The following is a 23,491-nucleotide window of genomic DNA, read 5'->3' on the forward strand; positions in this document are numbered from 1 at the left end:
TTACCTTGCCTAACAAACTAACATTACCTAAGAGTACAATTTTATTTAGCAGATCACTGTGGTTTGTAAATTACTGTATCTTACCAGATGTAAGTACATCTTATTAGCACATCTTACAGTATATTTAATTGGATGTACTGTAAATTACTTCTAATGGAAATCTGGAAAAAAGTGACATTTTTTATTTTGCAAAAAAAGTGAGCATTCTTTCCGCAAGCATAAATGGATATTGAAAGGATATACAGGCATACACTCCTTCAGAAATATACATCTTTTTTTTTTAAAAAAAAAAAAAAGAAAAAAAGAAAGAGGGAGAGACAGAGAGAGATGGGGGGGGGAGGGGAGAGAGCTGGGGGTGAGACCATCAGTATGTATTGTCCTAATGTCCTCAGGAACGCAGAGAACTTAGTACACAGCTGGTGCTTGAGGTCATTGTGGTACTCCCAAAACAAGAATACAGGAAAAAAAAATAAAAAGGAAAAAAATAAAAATAAACTTATACTACTATGTCACTTAAGTGAATCACACAGTAACACCAAAGCACAAAGGACTGGCAACTTTCTCAGTGCTCCCTAAGCCCTATGCAAGGCAAGTGTGCTAATCACTTCATGGACTGCTATTATATTTTAAAGTCTAGTTCAAAAAATATCAGTTTGAAACGAGTGAACATGCCTTAACCCACATTAGACTGCTGTTTTCTTCTGACAGAAAGTGTTGTTTGGCACTGTAAGCACAAGACTTTATACTGTGTCTTTAAGTGGTCTACATATCCATAGCCACACAGTCTTCCATTCACACCATTTTTATCAGCTCAGCATACCAGACTCACAAAATATGTCATTATATAGTTTACCAAAGCATCCAACTTCAGTTCTTTTTTCTTCATTAAACAAGTTGAAATTTTTGTGAATTTGGGAGATATTTAGTCACTGTCCCTATCGTTCTTTTTACAGTAAAAAGCACATTTTAACATGTAGTTTTCACTTATTCACAAACAAAGGGATGGAGCCTACAGCATTCCAGTATTCTGCACCAGCTGGAAGAAAATTAAAGGCTTGAAAAGCAACCGAGACCCACATGCCGGACAAGCTTCACTCACCCTGCAGAACCCCCTTCCTTCTAAAGAAGCCCCTGTGCACATTATCCATACACTGCACTCCTCTAGGATATGCCATTTTTTGTTTGGCAGGTAGAAAACCCTACTGTTCACTCCACTCACTTCACAGCTATACTGTCAGTCCACATATGTCCAACAGATTTTTAGTATCTATATTTAGAAGGGCCAAAGTAGGAAACCATTTTTTTTTTATTATTTATTTTTTATCCTGCTTGGTAAATTTAAGTGACCAATGCCCCCAGTTCAATGAAACATGTAAACATCCACCTAACTTCAAGTGTGTTTGTATCAATGTAATGCAGGTACACCTGATATGAAGCCCTGGCTCCTATCAAGAGTTAGTTTCAATGTCAGTAAACACAGACTTTTCTTCACCTCCCAACATCCAAAATTTAATGTGTATTGTCATTGCAGTCAAAGAATTAAAATTCATAATAGTGGCAAAAGATTCTGAAATGCATCTAACACAATTTATGTACAGCAGTATTTGTTTGGGCTCACTTGTTAAAAATAATATATATATATATATATATAGTTATTATAGATCTAAGAGAATGCAGAAGGAAGAAGGACTTTTAAAAGCTTGCTGTAATCTGTTTTAGTTTTTCATATCCTATTTGTTATAAAATAATGTTCAATCAACCAATTTTTCTCTAGTCCAAGAAACAGCATTATAAAAAAGAGGAGAGGAGAGGAGAGGAGAGGAGAGGAGAGGAGAGGAGAGGAGAGGAGAGGAGAGGAGAGGAGAGGAGAGGAGAGGAGAGGAGAGGAGAGGAGAGGAGAGGAGAGGAGAGGAGAGGAGAGGAGAGGAGAGGAGAGGAGAGGAGAGGAGAGGAGAGGAGAGGAGAGGAGAGGAGAGGAGAGGAGAGGAGAGGAGAGGAAGGAAGGAAGGAAGGAAGGAAGGAAGGAAGGAAGGAAGGAAGGAAGGAAGGAAGGAAGGAAGGAAGGAAGGAAGGAAGGAAGGAAGGAAGGAAGGAAGGAAGGAAGGAAGGAAGGAAGGAAGAAAAGATTACTTGGCTTCCAGTTAGTGTTTCATAATCCACTGGATTTTATAGGTTTAGTAAAACTGTGCTCTTCCATTATAAATGAAAGATTTGCCTCATTCCTTTCAGATTTGCTTCTTCTGCTGATTAGTCAATTATTGTATTTCATTTGTTGAAATGAAAGATAAAAGGAAACATAGGTTCAAATACAAAATAATTTTCAATACAAAGTTTAGACTGCTGCTTTTTTCTATGTGATTAGCAAATGCGTCCAGTGATTTCAGATAATGTAGTATTGGATAATTTCATTCACCATTAAACAACAAAATACTGAGTAACCAGTTTCCAAATGTGATTTCTGATTTTTCTTGTGATGTACAATCACATTTTTATTTAATATGCATGGTAATATGCATGACTTCCAGTCAAGTAACTGTCCCCAAAAATTATTTGTAAAATTCAGGATTCTGTATGAAAAGTAAGCCCATGTTCCAAATAGGAGGTATGTTACTGTCTTCTATACGTACAAGATCTCAAAATGAAAGACATATTCTGTAATCAACAATGAATGTCGCACCTTTAATATCACTTATTTTAACATTAGTAGATTTTTGACAGCCTAAGATGTTTATTAGAACATTTAAAACAGCTCCTCATGTAAGGCAACATTGTCTACTATTTTGTTTCTTTACATAAATGATTTTTTTTCTTCTCTACATCACTCAGTGAATGCTAGGATATAACAACATAACTCTGTACAAGTGATGTTACATATATATATTTAATAGCAAAGATTGAACACCACCTTGATTTATTTTTTTTTTTTATCAAAATATTATTGGAAATGGATATAGACTAGGTAAACTTCTCCAAGAACACATATTTTGTAATATATTAATAAGAACAGCAAATGTATTTCCACCCCACTAATAAAAACCTAAGACCCATAGCAGCAGTCTCTTTGTCTCTCTCTCTCTCTCTCTCTTTTTTTTTTTTTTAATTAACATTCCTTTGTTCTGTTTCCCTCTGTCCTTGGAAGCACATACCACACAGTTGATCACAAAAAGCATAAGCACAAGCACACCTAACCAGTCTACTTCCTTCACCCAAGCTAAATTACATTTATAGTAAGAACACACGTCTTAAACTGTGGCCCTACAAAAATCAGCGGGAATTTTGTCATTAGTCTCTTCCAGGGGGAAATTTTGCTTAGCATAAATAACTTATTTCAGTAACTTTGTTTGTTTGTTTGTTTGTTTCATATACTTCAGATACATACAGGAATGGACTGTGTACATCCACCATAATCTCATCAGGCTATTTTTGAATTCATAGAATACAGTAGAAAAGTAGCCATCTAGCCAACAGAGACCCCAGATACAGACCCCAGAAGTAAAATGATGTCTTAATAAAAGCTTGCAGTTCTTAACAAATGGAAGGAAAGCACTGGCATTGACATTGTATAGACTGGGGAAATAGACATAAAAGGATAGGGCACAGGATCGAGACAGGTCCAAAGGCTAGGTTCAGTGCCTAGCTGTGGACTGATGTAATGAAGTAGTTTCAAGCACCATTTATCAAACTTTAACACCACACTATTTTAGTTGAAAACCTTATTAGCGACATTTGTAAGCATTTATATATTTAAAATATGACTTTCCTTTCATGCCCTTTCAAATGGCATTCTTAAGTGTATTAGAACAAGGACAGAATAGGAAAAAAAATAATAAGAAGAAAAGGATTGAACCCAACTCCACCAAAACTGCATTTAACTGATGGATTTAAACTTCATTCATTTAGTGGATGAAACCAGATATATTTTGCTTCCTTTCCAGAGACCAGCAAAACTTCCTGGGTAGAATACATTTCACTACTGAAAGAAACATGCTACAGTGACCATTCATGCTGTCACATAGCATCACATTTGCTGAAAGCACTAATCCTGTAAGCAATATCAGTTTATTACCAGACAGCAGCAAAGATAATGTTGCCACCTTCCCTTAAATTTCTAGACACAGAAACTAGTCCTATTCTTAAGAACTTCAAAGGTACAGCATGTTGAGTCATCACATCACTAAAGAATTAATGTTTACAAATGGCAAACTATATGCAGATTAACAATCTCAATTAAAAAAAAATTATTAGATAATTAGTACATCTGAAAAGGGAAACAAGTCTGAGAACAAAAAAATGACAACAAAAAAAAATCCAGAATTTGATTAATTACTATGCAAAATACTAGAGAAGCTACACTAACCATGTTAGGTTAAATTTTGCCCTAGGGTACTAAAATGAATGAAATTAAAATTCACTTTATGTATATATATAATGCTGAACTGGCAATGATCAAGCTATGAGACAATCCTAATATTTTATCAGTAAATATTTGCAAGAATTATAAAACATTGTACTTTCCCTACTATAAAACAATAGAATAAAAATGTTAAAAAGTAACTACAGTCATGATTTCTTAAATAAGATTTAGTGAAATTTTCAGTTCTCCAAATATTGCCATACCAATTGGATCTTTAATAGACGTGTGCGTATCTCTTTCTGTGTTTGGTTCTAGCACTGCATTTCTTACTCATTCAGAGCCCTCAATGACTTTGCTTTGAAGACTGGGATGCTTGACAGTGCTTAATACCAAATAATAAAAGAATAACATGAAGTTATATTTTTGTGCCAAAGATTCAAACCAGAGTAGCAGCATTAAGCTCCAATGGCTTAAAAATTCTTCAGCACTGAAGTAGTTGCACTGGAGTCAATAGAACGTCTCACAAAAAAATATTTGTGCTCCAGTGAACCACTAGATTGAGATCCTGATGTTTCTAAAGGTGAGGAGGGAGTGTAAATCCTACTGAATAATATATATAAACAGACAAAAATACGTAATTAGAGGCCATACTTATTTCTGTCCACAAAGAATTACTCTTTGGCTATGGGCAAGAGTTTATGTGAATATGCCACTAAAATAGGGATTTACATTTTTACAGTTCTAGAAAAAATATTGATTATATTTATTGAGAGCAATATGAATATATTGCAAATTTTCACCAGTTACATGATCCAGCAAGTACCCCCACTATTGTAGCCCAGTGTTTGCTAAGCAATCAGCCTTATTAGTTTTCTCCTAGAAAAATCACTAGGATAGCTGATTACTATTCACCAAATTGGAATTTGCTTCATTTATGAAATCTATAGGTTGGAGTTTGTTGTTTTTATGTTTTGTTTCAGTTTGTTTTCCTTTATTATGGCAAGGGATGCTTTGATACTGGATACCAAACAAATTAACTCTTTCCAGAAAAACTGTGCTTTATTATGTATTTTTTTCCTGCTTCCGTTTACAACCATGCTGAAAAGTACAGACACATTGATGAATCAGTTACACAGTTCTTTTTGACTACAAGTGTGCAGCTCATTTTTCTTATCAATGTGTTTCAGAAACTAATCAAAAGTCCTCAAAATCAATGATTTCACAATATTTATAATCATTTATCAAAATGACCGGCTTTTTAGAGACTCTTTCAAACAACTGTATATGATTTATGATATTTAGATGTGTTTAAAATAAATTCTCTGGAGATGTAACTTTTACTGCTTGCTTGCTGAAAATAGGAAGGTTATAAAAGATGTTAAAACACTGGAGAAAAGAGTATTGTTTACTTTTCATGTGATTTGTCAATGAAAAAAAAAAACCAGCAGAACAGCTATTGAAACACTGGAATCGTGAAATGTTTTTGTACATTTAACAGCAGTGTTTCTACATGATATTATTGTAAATACAGCAGTCAAACATATGAATAGATATTATTACCTACTAGCCTTTCATTGGAAAACTATGCCATATAGAAATAGTTTTCTATGTTTTCTATGATTAAATAAATGTGATTATAAATATGATTAAATAAATAAATAAATAAAATTGTGCATGGGGGTGTGTTCAATTACATTATACTTTAACTTACTGGAATCAAATTTATTTTTATCATATACTTATCTATCTATACATGTTTGGATAGCTGTAGTTCTTAGAAGAACTCTTGCCATGGTACTCATTCACTCTCTAATCTTTTCAGCTTAGTACTATTTTTTTTTCCATAGCATTTTAGGCTTCCTTAAGACTACCACATTCACTTTCTTTTCATATTTCTCCATAAACTTAGATTGCATTTCTATATGGACTTTTCTGCTGAGTGGAGTTTTAAGGAAACTTGGACTGAAGTAAGCCTACTGAGACCATTGTAGTATTAATTTTGCATCTGATGTGTTCTGTATCATCTGAGAATCAAAACCTAGACAAAATAAATTATAAAATAAATAAAAAAGAATGTCCTCAAAAGTCATGGGCAACTAATACGAAGGGGAGAAATTAAAAAACTCCAAAATATTCTGTAAAAAACAACGCATACCACAAAGTAACAATGCGCTCCAAGTATGTTTTTTATGTACTCAACATGGTTTTCATCCGCACCTCATTAGCGCACAGATAATCCTGACCATTAGTGCATTTTAAAATAAGCTTATTTATTTGCAACCTATCCTCAGATTTGCTATCGCCTCTTTCCTCCTACATCCTTGCCATAATGAGAGCTGAATTAGGAAGGCAAGGTTGCAGACGACATTATTCACTGCAAAATGCAAACGTCTACAGATCTGAGTGCATCCCTCCGCAGCTCGCCTGCATGTTTACTAACCCTCTGCTGGGCCTACGCAGGTTGAAAGGAATGTCCTCAAGATAATGAGAGAGTGACTACAAAACACGGAGACACTGACAGCTGTAGTGTACAGAGTTGATGGCTAAGTAAGCAGCATTTCCCAGTTCTTCGTAACAAGAACAGTTGGCAATTTCACCCTGTTCTGTTCAGCCTACTCAATATCTTCAATGGGTACTTCCCAAACTGATTAAAACCTGGGTTAGAGCAAAAGAAAACTGTAAGTCAGACAGCTTATATAGAGCTACTACAAAAGCACATTTCACCTTGCTTTCTTGATCACAAACAAAAAGTATAACAAAGCGCAGCACAAACAGTGTCTCTATCTCTATTCCCTGCAATATGAGAATTTCAGGAAAAAAGAGCAAGCACGGAAACAAACACACAGCCCATCATCCAAAATCTTTTTCATTGTTAAAAAGATTACATTTCCGCCATCCTAACAAAAAAGCAAAAATGGGCACCTCTTAACATAAATATCCACAGTATCTATATGGCTAACCAACAATTATTAATTTGGGAGATAAAAGATACGAGTATTATTTGTGTTTCACTCTTTCTTTAAACTACCCATAAACTCAGTTTTATGAATCAACATTCCTGATCAACATTCAGGAGTGAAAGCAAAGTACTGCAAGAAAGGGGTAGCCTAAGGTTAATTCATTTCTGAAATATGGAAGAGATTCAGTGCTCAGGAAGTCACTGGACATTCTGTGGCTCTATGTGATTATGCTTGAAAAGAGGAAATATATCTGTAAATAAGCAGAAGCATTAATAATTGTCTCAGAATGCTAGCACTGAATCTTAAACAGTCTCTCTTTGCTTCTTAGTTATTTACTTTAAGGATTTTATACAAATGCCTATGAATGAGGAGGGGGTCGATGAAATTCTTTAAAATATGACAATTTGTTTAAAAAGCAGAATAGTGAGAAATAAAGGGTTTGATTTTATGACAAACGAGGGGCAATTATTGACTACAAATACAGAACCGCAGTAACATAAAAGTAGTTCTTGCTGCTATGCATTAAGAAGACATTAAATATCTAGCATGAGAGTTCAGGATTAGTAAAGGGGTGGGGTTAAATGTTCAGTCCAAAATTCAGTCTTTTCCTGAAGAAAAAACAAAGATCCTACAGCTACCCTGTTGTTGTCAAAAGATGCCTATTTTCAGTTCAAGGGATTCCTAACTGTGTGAATAGACATAATATACTTTTTCTTACTGGAAGGGAGGAAGCAATAGTTACCTGCCTTGATCTTCAGAAAGTCTTAGAAAGTGAGGTTCATAGTACAGTGCAATGTAAGCATAATCATGACTAGAGGCTCCAGCTCTTGTCCACTAAATCCAATGGAAGGCTCCAGTTACTTCAGGGTAAGGTCTGTGACATTCCCTACTGTTTTTTTGGTTTGCATTGCAAAACAAAATAAACAGAAACCCATACAGATTCTTCCCTGATGGTGAAAGGGACCCATTTCCTTCTTTTTCCTTCAGCTTTAAATACACTGATAAATACAATAAATCCTTACACTAACCGGCATCCAGTTCTTTTCAGTAGCACTGGGGATGCAAGTTTTAGTATTCCTTATATGCCTCACAAAATCCAAGAGTTCATTTTATTTCAGACAATGTAATGAAGATGCAACGATGGAGCTCGCCACCAGTGTTCGACAAAATACGGCTTTTAATCTTGGAAGTTTTCAGCCCAGCTACATAAGATAAAACCCAGTTAAGCTCATCCTGAATTACTGTAAATATTTATAAATGTAATGGACAGTGATCAAAGCAATAGCATCCTCCAGAGTTAATTTTTAAAATAATTTCTATTGCTTACCACTTTACCAAACTCACAACATTTCAAGTGAAAAAGGTCACAGTTTTGATTGTGAACTTGGTAACTGTCTGGAGCAGCCTTTCACTTTCTCTTCCTTGATAACAAATGGTTCACTATGCCCGCTCTTGAGTTTTCAAACTGTTGTGTCCTCTCTTTTTCAAGTGCCTACTGCCTGTCTCGGTATATTTTTGATGACCCTTCAGCTTATGTGTGTTCTGACGGAAGTGCCATCAATCGCATCGCCTTCACCGAGTGTCTTTTGTCAGAGCGGGACTTTGACAGGCTTTGCTGTTTTAGAAGCAGGGATTATATCAAGGTTTTTGCATGCTTAGAAAGGTTTTTGCACGCTTAGAGATGCCGATACCCTCCACCCTGCCACCCCCCACCCCACCCCCGGAATTATTAAGGGTCTACACGGCTTCTGCTCATCTTTAAGTAAGAATTGCAGTGTTTTATTTAAAAGTCAAACAGTTCCTTCCTTCCCTCCGCCCCCGGCACCAGAAACTTGAAGTGAAGTAGCTTTCTGCAACTCCAACTCCCCTCTTTGCTTTACAGACCCCAGCGTTTGCCCCTTCCACGCCGAGCGCGCACAGCCAACTCCTACAGGACAGCGAGGCACGAACTCTTGTCAGGGAGCCTCGCTTCCCAGAGAGTTCCCAACCGTTGTGCAATCTCCTCGGAGCTGCCGGCAGCTCGGCGGGGAAGGGGCGGAGGGGAAGGAGAGCACTAGGCTCCGAAGTTTGCAGCAGAGGTGGCGTATCAGACAGGAGGAGGGGGGCGCGGAACCAGATGCTCAAATGCTCACCAAAATTACAACCGCTTCTCTCCTTGACTGTAGGAAAACCTCCCTACCACCGCCACCTTCGTTTCATGCTCTATCACGTGCTGGATTTTTCCTTTTTATTCCCCCCCACACGTACCTCCCTAGCCCTAAGAAAGCTCGCTTTCATGATGGACATCCCGAGAGCGCGGTTGAGGGAAGGAGCGAGCCAACAGCCCGGTGGCACCGGTCGGCGAGAGCACCGCCGGGACCGTGCCGAGCCGAGACGGGCCGAGCGGAGCCGGGACACCCGGGGCCCGGCAGCGCAGCTCCCCCCGACACCCGCCGCCCACCCCGCAGGGGAAAGCGTAAGCCGTTACCTGAGCTGTCGCTTTTCCTTTTGCCGGCCCTCTTCTCTGTTTCCACCGGGGACAGAGCCTGCCTGCCATAGTCCCCTGGCGCACACGCTGCCCCCGTGGGGGTGTTAGTGCCCAGGCTGGAAGAGTTTGAACACAGGACGGGGGGGCTGCTGCCCAGCTCCGGGGGTCCTCCTGAGTCGGGCTGAAGGCAGAGGCTGTGCCTGGCTGCGGCGGGAGGAGACGACATCTGAGGAATGTGCCAGTTCGTCTGCAAAGCCTGGTGCTGCTGTTGCTGGTGGTGGTGGTGGTGGTGATGGTGGTGGTGGTGGTGCCCCCTATGATGCTGGCTGGCAAACATGCCCTCCTCATTGGGGTATCCCGCTATTATGCAAGAGGAAGAAGAAGAAGACAGATCAGGGTAGGACATGTGGTCAGATCTTCCATGCAGGGCAAGAGAAGACTGCGAGAAAGGGTGCAAGCTCTGCGCAGTGGCATGGGGGCTGCGCAGGCAGCCAAAGAGTGTGTGATCCATGGCATGCAAGTCTCAGGTTCCAGGCAGGAGAGTTTAGGAAGGATCCAACTTCACCACCCTTTGTCAACTTTCACTGTAAACAGATCGGGGTTGGGATTTTTTTTTCCAAAACGGCAACGACAGACTTTGCAGCAGGCAGCTGAGCTCAGATAATCCAGGTCTTTAGCCCTAGCGGCCAGTCTCCGCTGCATAAACACTCGGACCTAGATGAGCCTTTCTGAGAGCTGCTCAGATGTCAAGAAGTGGGAGAGGTTGAAGCCAATAGAAGGTGGTCCCAGAGAACTGCTCGAAGGGGGAAACGGCTCCGAGAGGTTATAAATACAGTAGTGTGTAATGTGAGCTGGGGGCTGGCTTAGCAACACAGCACTGACCACATGCAAACTCCCTCCAAAACGCCAGCGCCGTCCCCGCGCCGAGCCGCTCCGTCAGCGGGCGGCAGCGCTGCGCACCCGCGCCCGGGGCGCCCGCGGCAGCGGCGGGGGGGCCGGGGACCGGCTCTATGGGGGCTCCGCGGGGGCGCAGCCCGCCTCTCCCTCCCTGCCCGCGGGGAGCACGCCCCCCGCCCGCCGCCCCCACGGGCCTCCCCGGGGCCGCCCGCGCCCCCCACGGGGCGAGGAGGGATGGAGGGGCCACTGGGCCACCGCCCGGGGTGCCACTGCGTGTGTCCCCTCCCCTCCCCCCGGGGAAGGGGGGAGCGACAAAGAATTGAGGTGCCTCCCTCGGGGCGAAGTGCGGGGCTCGCGCGGCCCCTTCTCCCCGGGGGTTCAGGCGGGGCGCCTGGCTGCTGCCTCACCTGTGCGCCCGGCGAGCCTGGGCGCAGCGCGGCCGGTTCCGTGCGCTGCCCCCGTGCTGCCCCCGCGCTGCCCCCGGGCCCAGCAGCGCGGCCCCGGCAGCACGCACGCCCCCCGCACCCGACCATAGGGGCCGCAGGCCGCCGACCCCTGTGGCTGGGGCCGCAAGAAAGTCGCCGGCGCTCAACGTGCCGCCAAATGTGGTCGGAGAAAGACAAGGCTCCTTTCTTGCCCCCTGCCCGTCCAAAAACGCAGCCCTCCTAACTTCCCGTCGCTGTGTCTTCATTTGCTTTGTTGCGGGCTTTAGTGTCTCAAGAGGGACAACCTAGAGAGCCTGGGTTTGGTTTATCTTTCTTTTCTTAACATGTTTGTATTGGAATTAACAGTAGCCACGAAGAAGGCTGTAAACTGGTTTAAATTAGGATAACGTGTTTCTTGATCGCTGACCAAAGAGGTGCCCACTGCCGAAACGCTGTGGTCCTTGGCCCTTCCTCCTCACTCTACCTTCCTCCTCCTCCCTGAAAACCATACTTAGGAGGAAAATAAAATAAAATAAAAGAAAATAAAAGAAAAGAAAAGAAACAAAAAGAAAGAAAGGAAAAAAAAAAGGCCATTGCGCTCAAATTCTTGGGTCCATGTGCGAAAGATAAAATGAATTTGAATTGCTATTGGAAAAAATCAGGAATTGTATGAGATTTGCAAGAGCTAGTTTCTTAAACGGAAATTGAGTCCTATTTTGTGGGAAATTAGTTTTGCAGACTTTCTAAAAAAAAAAAATCTAAAACTTTTGTTCAGCAGCTGCTCCACTTTTCCCTGCAGTTTCAGACTGAGCTGGAACCTGCAGCAGTCTTTCGACGGTAAGATTTTCCCCCATTTTCTGACATCTAATGCTTTTTAAGAATTGTCTTTAGTTTTAACTGTAACAACGCGGTCTTTAAAAAGAGAGTGGCGTCCAAAGCAGAAGTTGCTGCCTCTGTGTACTGTTCAAAACTTGATATTTCTTCAGAATAAAGGAAATATACAGTTACAACACTGATGAAATATTTTGTGCTTTTCATTGTGTTTATCGTTTCAATATGTGCTCTAATATTAAAAGCAAGGAGTACAAAGAAAACTCAATGGCTGAACTACCCTTGCTTTTGCGAACCCGCCGGGATGCGAGCGCAGGGGTGGCGGTGCCCCGGCCAGCCGGCAGTGCCTCGAAGCGACGACCGGCGCACGGCCACCGACGCACCGCCCGCAGCGGCTCTGCCGGCCCTGGCCCGTCTCCGCGCCGGTGGCGGCATAAGGGCAGCCGCCGGCGGGGGTGGCCCCAGGTGGGCGCGGGAGCATCGGGCGCGGCCCCCCGGGCGGCCGCTGCGCTCCTGTCCGCTCCCCTCCGCGGGGACCGGCGTGCGTGGCGCGCCCCGGCGCGGCTCTCCAACCTGCTGCTGTCGGCCCGCCCGCCCCGGACACGGGGGCCAGGCGCCGTCAGGGGGGCCGGGGACCGGCCGGGGCCGGGGGGGCAGGAATGCAAGGACTCCTCCTGCAAGGGTAGCCGTTGCTGAAGCCCCGACTGCCACAGCTGCGAAGGGGCCGGGGAAGTCCCAAACCCAAGGCAGAATAAACGTGCCCCCTTTTTTTTTCCTCTCTCTCTCTCTTTTTTTTTTTTCCCTCTCTCTCTCTCGTTTTTTTTTTTTTTTTTTTCTTTTTTTTTCTTTTTTTTTCTTTTTTAATTCTAGGGGATGGCCGCACAGGATTTCTCGCGCAGGATAAAAAAGTGAAATAAGTGAAGCACAATGAAGAAAGCGAGAGGGTGCGAGGGGGAGGGAGAAAGATTAGGTTTCCAAGAGAAATAAGACACGGAGCCAAATAGAACTTTTTAGGGAGAGGTAGGAGAGGCTCCAAAAGGTGAAGAAATAAAATAAAAATAAAAAAAGAACACAATAACGAAGTTACAATGGCACGACTAAGTCTTTGCCATCAGCTTCATAATTAGATCTGAATATGCGGGACTGTATTTCCTTTGGCTCTTGAGTCCCCTAATAAGTACACAAGTTCCGCATCAAGTGTTCTTATTACTTCTTCAATAAGCGCTTTTAAGCATGCAAGAACTGGAAATACAAATCTCGACAGAGCTTTATGCTTTCATTTTAAACAATATAGGCGACTAATGTTGAGGCAAATAAACAACTTCAGACGTTAACTGGAATAATCCAAAAAATTTCTGTATGGAGCTATCGAATAACTATGGTTACATGATACCATCCTTTGTAAAAATGTATGATTTTTCGGTCAATGAAAGCTTCTGTGAGAAGCTTCTCAGTGCAATAATTACTGAATAAAGTGTAAGCAGCTATTACCTCCCAATATAAATGATCAGATTCTTGCTCATATTGTATCTTTTTAGAATGTGTGTTTGACCTACATATGGTACAAAAGCGTAACTTAAATCAATGCCAGCAAGTTTGCCCAAAGCTTATAACATCAAGTGAAAAAATAGAATGTTTTAAATATGAAAACAGTAAACCGTTTAACTCATAAAAACATCTGGAGCCAACACAGTTTGGAACATCATTTATATTTTCATATATGGGCTAATATTTGCATTCGCTTTGTGTTTTTTTTTTTTTTTTTTTTTTTTTAACTTACGATTTATGGCAAAAGAAATCATATAAAATTGACCTGAGTGAACCAGCGCACAATTTCTCTGCTTCAGGACTTTTGTAGTCGGTATTTCACTTTGGAGGCTAAAAGCACCATCTCCCTGACTATTTATCAGAATGTAAGTAAGATTCTTGAACATTTCTTTCTAGTGTGCAGTTCGCATATTTGCAATATGCATAGTACAATAAAATCAAACAGTCATATTTGAGGACCACTGTTATGGTGGTGTAAACCACTAACTTTGGTTAAAGTCAGCAAACTTTGTTAAAGTCAGCAAAAAGATGCCAATTTGCACCATTTGAGAATATTCTCCTTACTGTCAAAGAGGAAGCTTACAAATATGAATTCAGTTTATTTTAGCCAAATATTTTATTGTACTCAAGAGCATACCAAAGCAAGAAGACGAGATTTTATTGTACTGCAATTATGATCAGTTCGTATTTTTCTATGGCAATTTGATGAAGGCAGGCATCATTATTTAACCTGAGTCAATCCAGATTCACAACAGATGTATGTTTATTTTCCATCTTTTCTTTTATTTTTTCTCCCTAAAATTTCCCTGTTTTACTCCGATGGAAGCAGTATGATTTGTTTCTTTTGATACCTGTGCTGTGATGGAAATCTACATATATAAGCAATAATAAAGCCAGGGGATTAAGCATCATTTCAAAGACGCTTGGATGCCTTAACTGAAAGTCCTTGCACAAAAAATGAATAATTTTTTGACTGACTCATCAAGAATAAAATATCCCTGCCTAATTAAAATAGTCAATAATCACATTTACTTTTCATATACCTATGGTATGTCAGTATCTTCCCTATACTTCACCATAAAAAGTTTTTGTGAGAAATTACACTACCACAAAGCGTACCACATAACTTTAATATTGCATTTCTGTGGTGTACTTCCATTTCGTTCTTTTTAACGTTTACATGTGCCTTGGTTTAACACTTATCAGACACAATTTTTGGTTTAAAGACTACAACATATCTATAAAAACTTTAAGCCTGAATCCATATTTTCAGCTACTTCTCCTGTATACATATGGATTCTGTTCTAATTTTCATGATCTCCAAGTATTACAAATTTTAAAGCTATGCCAGCAATTTAGTATATTACATAAAAGTTGTGCTGAACTAGGCCCTCACTGAAAATGATTTACAAGTTTGCATTACATCATTAAAAGTTATTTCAGTTGCCAACCCACTCGAACCAGTAAAATATCTTATGCTTTCTATTTAGTTTAAGTAAACCGATGAAATATTAAAATGGTTAATGTACTTGAGGCTTCACACCTGAACTATGATGTTTCAGGAATGGTTTTAGAGTCTAAACTACAGGAAACTTGTATTTCACATTAGATACTCAAAAGCCCCAGAGCAAGTTATCTTCAAAACCTTGGTGTGTGTTTCCATCTTTTAAATAGATAATTTATTTGCAAACTGAACTCTCTTGTATAATACCATTTGTTTCCCAATCTGCACGTTATATTGCAATTTATCAACTGTTTCATTTTTTTCTGGTATTATCTCCACTGAAGATCTCCAAACTTAAAAAAAATAAAATAAAATAAAAATAAAAAAATCCTTGTAGGGTACAAAGTACCTTAACTATACATATCTCTCATTTGTATTTAAAAATGAATTCAAAGTGCATGTACAGGCAAGTCAATGATGCCTGAAAAAATATGTTTTCCGTTTTGTTTTCTTCAGATCTTGACAATCAGACACAATACTCAGTCAATTCTCTTATTAAAATTACTAATTGTAGAGGGAAAAGGGCTTGTATTTTTTGCATATTATTCATTATATTATTTGATACAAATTGCATTGTGGATTTTGATAACGATTCAGAAGATATTTTACTAGAGCCCCCATCAAAAATATGGATACAGATGGAAGAATGGCTAAGTATATTTTGAGCACCTTGTATATGCTTTGTAATGCTTACTTCTCATTGTGCAGTTAATATTTTGCTGATTATACTTGATCATCCAGAATAAAAAAAAATCTAGCTCACTCAAATGTTTGCATATCAAATCTTTCACACTAAGACTTATAGCTGTTTACTGGGTAGATATACAGCATGATTACTTTACCAAGACCAAAACAGAGAAAAAGAAAATCCTACCATTACCTGAAATACTTATCATATCCTGACTGACATTACCAGACCCTTACAGGACCAGCAGCAGGGGGCATATTTCATAATTCTGCTTCCATCAGAGGATGTAAACAGAATGATAAGTCACTAATCTTCATCACATCTTTTGCACATTAATGAGGAAAATATTACTCGGTGTGTGTATTTCTAATTTTCTCCGCTCTGGAATGAGAAAGACATATATGCATAGATATGCACCAAAAACAAATAACTACAAAATATCTAGATTTTAATAGCTGCTGGGATGATGTCACCTACTCTGCAGGTATGTTTCCTTATGATTTATAGTGTGATGAGCTCTAGACTTGGAGAACAAACATTGAACTAGCGAGTAATGAGAAGAGAAAGATATTCACTGCCCCAAAGAGTTCAGGCTCTATTTGTTCCACTAGCTTCATGTAGGAGTACTCCTGTGTTTTCACAGAGTCCTGTTTGTATTCATGGTGATTTGCTTGACTAGATGCATTTGCAGGATTGGAATCTTAATTAATATTAGTTGTAGGAAACAGCTAAAAATTGCATGTACTTTTTTAGTCATAGCTGCAACATGTCAATGTCTAATGTCAGATCACGCTAATAATAGATACTGAATAGGAGAAATCAAATATGAAGTAAAAACTGTTTGAAATGACCATTTTAGTTTATGCTGATTCTTTTATACGTTAGTATTACAGATTGTAGGGGAAAAATAAAAAATAAATCTGACACCCCCACTCCCCTTCCCCCCAAAAAAAGATAGATTTCCCTTTCCCTTAAAAATACATGCCAAGATGAGCTTAATTTGCAGAGGGGTCTCTGAAAGATAAAATCATATTTGTTTCAAATATATGAAGACATGCAGGAAATTATTTTAAGTTTGGTGGAGCCAATGACACTAGTGATGTTGAAAAATTAGATAACATCTTCAGTATCTTTAAAGAAGGTCCAAGCAGAATACCTTAAGGAAACTGACACACTTACATATATATATATATATAATTAAAAAATAGCTTTATCAATATGTTGTGAATATATTATTTCTTACAACTAACCTTTCCAATATATTTGTATTCATTATGCTTTATTAGGCATCACATTATGTGGCCTTTGATGCAATACAGATAGGTCTCAGGGTGGGTTCAATAAACTGTTCCACTGAGGGACTGTTTTTGAGATGCTTTTGCATCACCTAAGTATATGTATTGGACACTGAATCACATTGAATCACTCTCAGGAACCACCTTTCTCTCTTCATTGGTGCCTGTCTCATGCATTTCATCTAAAATAGATGCCCATAATAAAAGTGTGAAACCCCTTTATTCCTTATCCCGTTTTCCAAAACTGTGTCTAGTGCCTAGCACTGTGGGCTTGGCAAAGCTCAGCTGTATAGCAAGTAAGAGGTATATTATTCGACAAACATTGCAGCTGACTGAGACACACATGCAAAATACAACATGTGGGGACACTCTCTGGAATTCTGCAGTTCCCTTGCAGGCATATTGTCCATGTTACATATTTGTGCATTTCAGCCATAGACCATATCACTTAGGGATTTAGATTTTATTTAATAATGCAAGCATATTTCAATACAAGATGGAAAACTAAAAATATTTTCCATTTAACTGTTTCAAAACACCATGTGCAAGAGAACACAACAAAATGGAATTAACTCATAACATATGCAACTCTTATTTGTGCAAGAGCAGTATATGCCCCTAAATCCAGACTCCAGCATCTGGAGGCATAGCATGTCTCTACTGGAAGAGAGAAGTATAAGACATGTCAGCTTCTTGGATATGTTACATTGAAAGCAGTGTCTTTTCATTCATGATACCCAATACAATGCCAATTAAAACTAATAAAGCAGACAATATCCAGGTAAACTGCCTTGGAAGTATTTTGGATTTTTCATCTCATTAGTCGTAGGCAGTAGGATTACCCTGAGAAACGTATTTACAATATTAAAAAATGAAATGAAATTAAATAAATAAAATAAAATAATAAATAAAATAAAATAAAATAAAATAAAATAAAATAAAATAAAATAAAATAAAATAAAATAAAATAAAATAAAATAAAAATCTCATCTAAAGCTCTTTCATTTGAAACAATCAAGTTTGAATGAAACCTAATAATCCACGGTATAATTCATTTATTCATAGTGCATCCAAATGTACTGATCCCATTTGTAGAAACAAGTTTTGATGTCACCAAGGTTTTTCTTGTGTCTCTTTCTCATTACTACTTTTTACCTCTAGCACCATCATGGAATAATGTATTCTTTATACGCTTTCAATATTGTGATCATCTTGGTAGAGTCTCTGAAAACATCGTAAAGAAACAATTCATCCTTTAAGTGTTTTATAACATGAATTGTCTTCAGGCTTGACCTTGAGTCTTATTTTTTCCCCATCATCCTCACGGGAGATACTTTAGAGGATCAGCTTCATTGTTAGACTGCAATAGCAATTTTAAAAAGTGCAGCTAAACATAAATATTCTTTCTCGTGGTAAAAATAAACAAACAACAACAACTACAAAAAAGAAAATTGCATTTTGAAACAAAAGTGTGAAAGAGTTTTGGTGGATAAGATATTGTTTTCTTAATGCATTTGCAAATTTTTATTGCACTAAAACTTTTAGATAATCTGTAATAGAAGTTGAGACCTCTAACTTTTCTTTCATTCATTTCTATCAATTAATCTTTTTTATATTCAGAGCAATCAAAGGAGAAAGTATTGCAGCTATTCTTATTTTCAGAAAATACAAGTCGAAACTGAGAAACTGCTTTGCTACAAAAATTTGTTTATTAAGCTTTGAAAATCCTCTGCTGAACAGCATAGTGGTTGTATATACACGCACATGCATACAGTGTAAGAGGGTGTTCAGCCATGCAAAAATGCAAACATACCTCCAGGCTCACATCTTTAATGTACGGTTAAAACAAATTACGTTAGTGACTATTTTCTTTTTAATAATGGGGATAGTTCTTAGATGCATTACACAAAACCAGAATGCCTCACATTAAAGTAAACGAAGGAACAGAAAAATCTCTTTGCACAGATTACCAGACAAAGTTCTGATTTCACTTCCTAGCTGAGAAAAATGTTTGGGAATGTATCTAATCTAACACACCCTATAAAACCGTACAGTAGTCCCTGGTATAACAGGGAGCAGTGTGGATGTAAAGGTCACATCCCATAGCAAAATTCCAAGATTTCAGCCTGCAATCCAATACTGCCTAATGAATTTTCAAATTGTGAAGCTGTGTGCCCATTTTGGAAAGTAGGTAGGTTGTCTTTCCGTATAGATGTTCATTAATTTCATCATGTATGAAGTATATAATACATGTGAACGCCTGCAGCTGTGGTAACAAGTCTTTTTTTAAATATACCTTGGCTTGATGATGAGAATATTTTGCTCTAAAAATAAGTCATGCATTTAAATATTTAAATATCACAGGGGTGCATGCAGTAAGATTACCCTGTACAATTTGTAGTCCTTCAGACTTTCCCAAATGAAGTCCCATAAATATGAACATACACTGCTTGTTGTTTTCTTTTTTTTTTTTTTTTTTTTTAAGTTTCCTTTATTGGTATCATAATAGTATGGCCCAAATATAAGGAAATAACCATATCATATTAAACACAGGAATATGCTTTCACAGTCGTTTATTGTGCATAGCTAGTAAACATTTCCTGGCAAACAATTTAGAGAGTCCATAAATTCCATCCTAACGCTACTTCCGTAGCTACACGCACTGCACCATACACGAGGGTATTAGCTCAGTCTCTCTCATCCGGAATGGGTGGATTGGAATTGAAAAATCCCCACCCCCACCCCCCATTATAGCACCATATGTCTCGAAAGTCTATCCTCTCTCAGGGCAAACGGCTCCTCTCAGATCCGCCTGATGGATCATGACTAAAATTCTGCTGTCCCTTGCTATTTAATCTAACAGCATTGCTGAAGTATCTATCAAGAGAGCACAACAAGCCAAGCATCCCTTTGGCGTGAGCGGCAGTTCCCCACACAGAGAGTATCAGGAATATGGAATATCAGAGGGAAAGTCGACCACACCATGCCAATTTGTATGGAAAAATTGATTCTGAAGCTAAGGGTAGGGAAAAGAATAAAACCTCTGGATTAAAAAAAAAAAAAAAAAAAAAAAAAAGCAGTCTTCATAATTCCCTGTTGCCTCATACAATCAGTTAACCGTTGTTAGTAGACCAACTTTGTAGAATCTTCAAAGGTACTGAGTCTGTCAGACTTTCAGTTTTCTCTACGTATCTTATTCAGGTGTTTATGTAATGAGGGATTATTAGGGAAACAGTTTACTCATAAAGATTTTTGGAGGGTTAGATTTCTGCTTAGTCTTTTTCAGTCCTTTTGTTGTGTGTGTCTGCTGAATTACACTGGGAAAAAAATACTTTAAACAGCCCTCAAAACATTTTGTTTTTGAAAAAAAGAAAAAAAATCATATGAAATGATCACATTAAGGTAACGTTCATACCACTAGTACCAGAGACTAAACTGACATATTTCAGCCAGTTTGGATCCTTATTACAGGTATACATTATTATCATTCCTGTTACAGCTATTATTTCCAGATTATTTTGGATTGGAAACAAAGAGTTAGCAAAAATCTGGACTCCTTCCAAAGTTCCAAAGACCAGCTCGAAAGCTCAAAGGGGTTCAGTCACCATGTCAGTGTTCTGCTTTACAATCTTTAATTTTACAAGGTATAACACTAAAACCTCTCTTTTGTACCCCTTGAAGCAGTTTTAAGGAAGGGTTGTATGATAACAAAGATGACTAAGAGCAGAAAGATTTTACTTCCCTGGCTGTGGAAGTCTTTATTTCTAACTCCCTGCTTTTAAAATCCTCTTTCAGTTATTTATAATGAACGGAGCCATTATTAAACAAATAGTCCTGTTCTTAGTTATTGGCTGCACTATATTTGAAAATCCACATATCTCAATCTTCAGTCACATGTGTGTCAAAACCTCCCCTTTGGAAGATTGTTAGGTGAACAACAAAGACTTTGGAGTAACAGTATGATGATGGATTACACATTTGAAGCTAATTAAAATATTAAAAAAGATTAAAAGATATTAAAGCTTTAGAATTTTTTCTAGATTGCCCTCTATAGATTTTTTCTATATTGTTCTTTGCCCACTGCTCAACAGCAGACCTTTCATAAGCATCCCTCATTTTCTGGCTACTCATCTTTACGATTTCCCTGTACTTCCTCCTAGTACCTCTAAGGCACCGAGTTCAGCCATGAGTCCTTAAGCAGTATGCCGAAGAGAAGTAGTTTGTGGTCTGCAATTTGCTCAACTTATTGTCTGATGATAAAGGCCCTAATCCTTTTCCTGGATCAGGACCTCCGCCAGCTTCCTTTCATTGTGCACATGGGCAAACAGAGCAAGAAGAAAGATAACGCTCCGCTTGTTCAGCATAACTCCAGCAGTCATTTTCTCTTTTATGTTTCCAGTGAATCTGATTGCTGGCAAAAGCTTCCAGAAAAAGACAAGTCTGATCAGAAAGAGCATGAGCAGAGAAAGTCCAGTTTCTCAAACATATTGCCTGGAAGACTATTTTGTACTGGTGACGGGGCATATTAGTCACTGGGCCTAGTCAGCCCTGGCCTCTCACAAATCAAACAAGTGTTCCTGCTTGGGTGAATGTCCTCTAATAATGATTTTATTGTGAATACTTGTCCAACAACTACAAGACACTATAGTCTTTTATTTAACATTATGCTTATGAATGGTAGTATGGATTTTTTTCCTTACTATCTTCATGGTACAGAGTACCAATAACAAATTCAATTCAGGTGTTTTATATATATTAAGTAGTAGGAAATACATCTGTTTAGAAAATGTAGCTCATTCCTGCGCTTTCAGAGTCTCTCTGGATTTATTATATGAAAGCCAAATCTATTGTTAATCCATTTAACACTGATTGTATTCCTCAAATATGTTTGGTGTTTCCTTTCAGAACAGTCATATACAGGTCAGTATTCCACCTTAATACTGGTACTGGCATAGAAGTGCTAGAAACAGGTAATACATTGTGTTCTTGCTGATAAAATACCTACAACCTTAATAATTAATTTTACATGGTGACCAGTTGAATCATTAGCAACTATTTAATGAGATCTCTGTTGAAATCTTTGCCCTTCTGTGTCAGATGTTGTGCACGGAACAGGAGAACTGATTATCTAAATAGGCAAGATAAACTGTAAAAGAACTGAGACCGGATAAATGTTAGGCAACTATACTTAAAATTAGAAACATATATCATAAGCATTCAGTTCAGGTCTGTCATTAAGAACAGTTTGCTGGCTACACAAACAGAAATGTCGTATTCCTCTTTAAAATGTTTCTAGTAAGTTATGTAGCAAGAATTAGGAGATGCATTCCCTGAAAGCATTCTAATAGCACTTTTGAACAGGTTTCACTCTCATAACGAATAGAATTATATCAGAGAGAGTTAATTAGGAGTTATGGTCCAGTTAGAAAACTTCACCATGAAGCTAGTGGCAAGTTATAATACGGAACAGAGCTTTGTGAAGAAAACTGCTGGAAGTCTAACAGTTTGAGTGCTACTGACTTCAAAGAGGCTAGAATTTCAGTCCCCATTTCCAGAATTCTATAATTTGTTATAATTGTAGCTGCATTTTTGGTCTGTAATGTATTTCTGCCCAAAGCATTAAAGTGAGCAATCTGCATATGATGTTATAAATAAACAATCTACGACAGGACACTGTGAATCTAGGTTAAGATTTCACTCTTACATGCAAAAAAAAAAAAAAAAAAAGAAGAAAAAAAAAAGGGGGGGCAACAAAAACCTGCTTCTGTACTCTAAGTCTTTCACACATCTCAGTGTCAATAATTTTAAAACTGCACTCTGTTATGAAGTAATAATTCAAAATGTAGTTATATCAGACTGACATTTTAGATCTCATATTTTATGTCTCATTTGAAAGATTCTCATTGCTGTAATGTTTAAATAATAATTTTAAAAGTCTGTATTTCATGTCATGAAATATCTTAACATTGAAAAAATGCTTATGGACTATGGAATAATCTTAACATGAGCTGGAAACCTCAGAGCATCCATAATAAAACTTCAGCTACATTAAATAAATAAAAAATGACAACTTTCCCAAGTGCATCCAACACAGAGAAATTTGCTACCAGATTTCAGTGCGATAAAGAAGAATCAGAGAATTATACATTAATTACTAGAACCTGATTAAATTTGGTATGAGCAAATGAATTAAGATTCAATGTTTGTACTTGGTGATATAAGGCATAAGGCAGTTAGCTTTTACAAAATGGATGCACCAGTTATTTAGAGAAAATATCAAAGGTAAAATGTGAATGACACCTTCAGTCTCCTAAAGAATACTTTAATGGCCATCTCAAAAAAAAGAAAAAAAAAAAAAAGTAACAAGCAAGGAGTAACCTCCTAATTTTTTGTTGCAATAATTAAATGACTTAGAAAGTATGCGAAGGCAGCTTCTAAAGAAAAAATACCTCTGTATTTTTTCCATGCTCCGTAAGCAAGGGAAAATGTAGCAATAAATGTAAATTAGAAGCTGGGAATTAA

At 38.3% G+C, this 23,491-nt stretch overlaps 1 protein-coding gene and 1 long non-coding RNA gene across 2 annotated transcripts in view; one reads left to right on the top strand and one right to left on the bottom strand.

Moving 5' to 3' along the window:
* Positions 1–10,563, bottom strand: part of MEOX2 (mesenchyme homeobox 2) — a 54,486-nt gene extending 43,923 nt beyond the window's left edge. The window contains exon 1 of the mRNA XM_068674090.1: positions 9,782–10,563. Coding sequence (XP_068530191.1) covers positions 9,782–10,292 — 511 coding nt within the window. The 5' untranslated portion in view covers positions 10,293–10,563. The remainder of the gene's footprint in view (positions 1–9,781) is intronic.
* A 181-nt stretch (positions 10,564–10,744) lies between these two features.
* LOC137852388 (uncharacterized) overlaps positions 10,745–23,491 on the top strand; it is a 35,576-nt gene continuing 22,829 nt past the window's right edge. The window contains exons 1-2 of the long non-coding RNA XR_011093793.1: positions 10,745–11,940; positions 13,730–13,847. This is a non-coding gene — a long non-coding RNA (uncharacterized lncRNA). The remainder of the gene's footprint in view (positions 11,941–13,729; positions 13,848–23,491) is intronic.

Source organism: Anas acuta, chromosome 2 (genome assembly GCF_963932015.1).
Source record: "Anas acuta chromosome 2, bAnaAcu1.1, whole genome shotgun sequence".
Taxonomy (NCBI): Eukaryota; Metazoa; Chordata; class Aves; order Anseriformes; family Anatidae; genus Anas; species Anas acuta.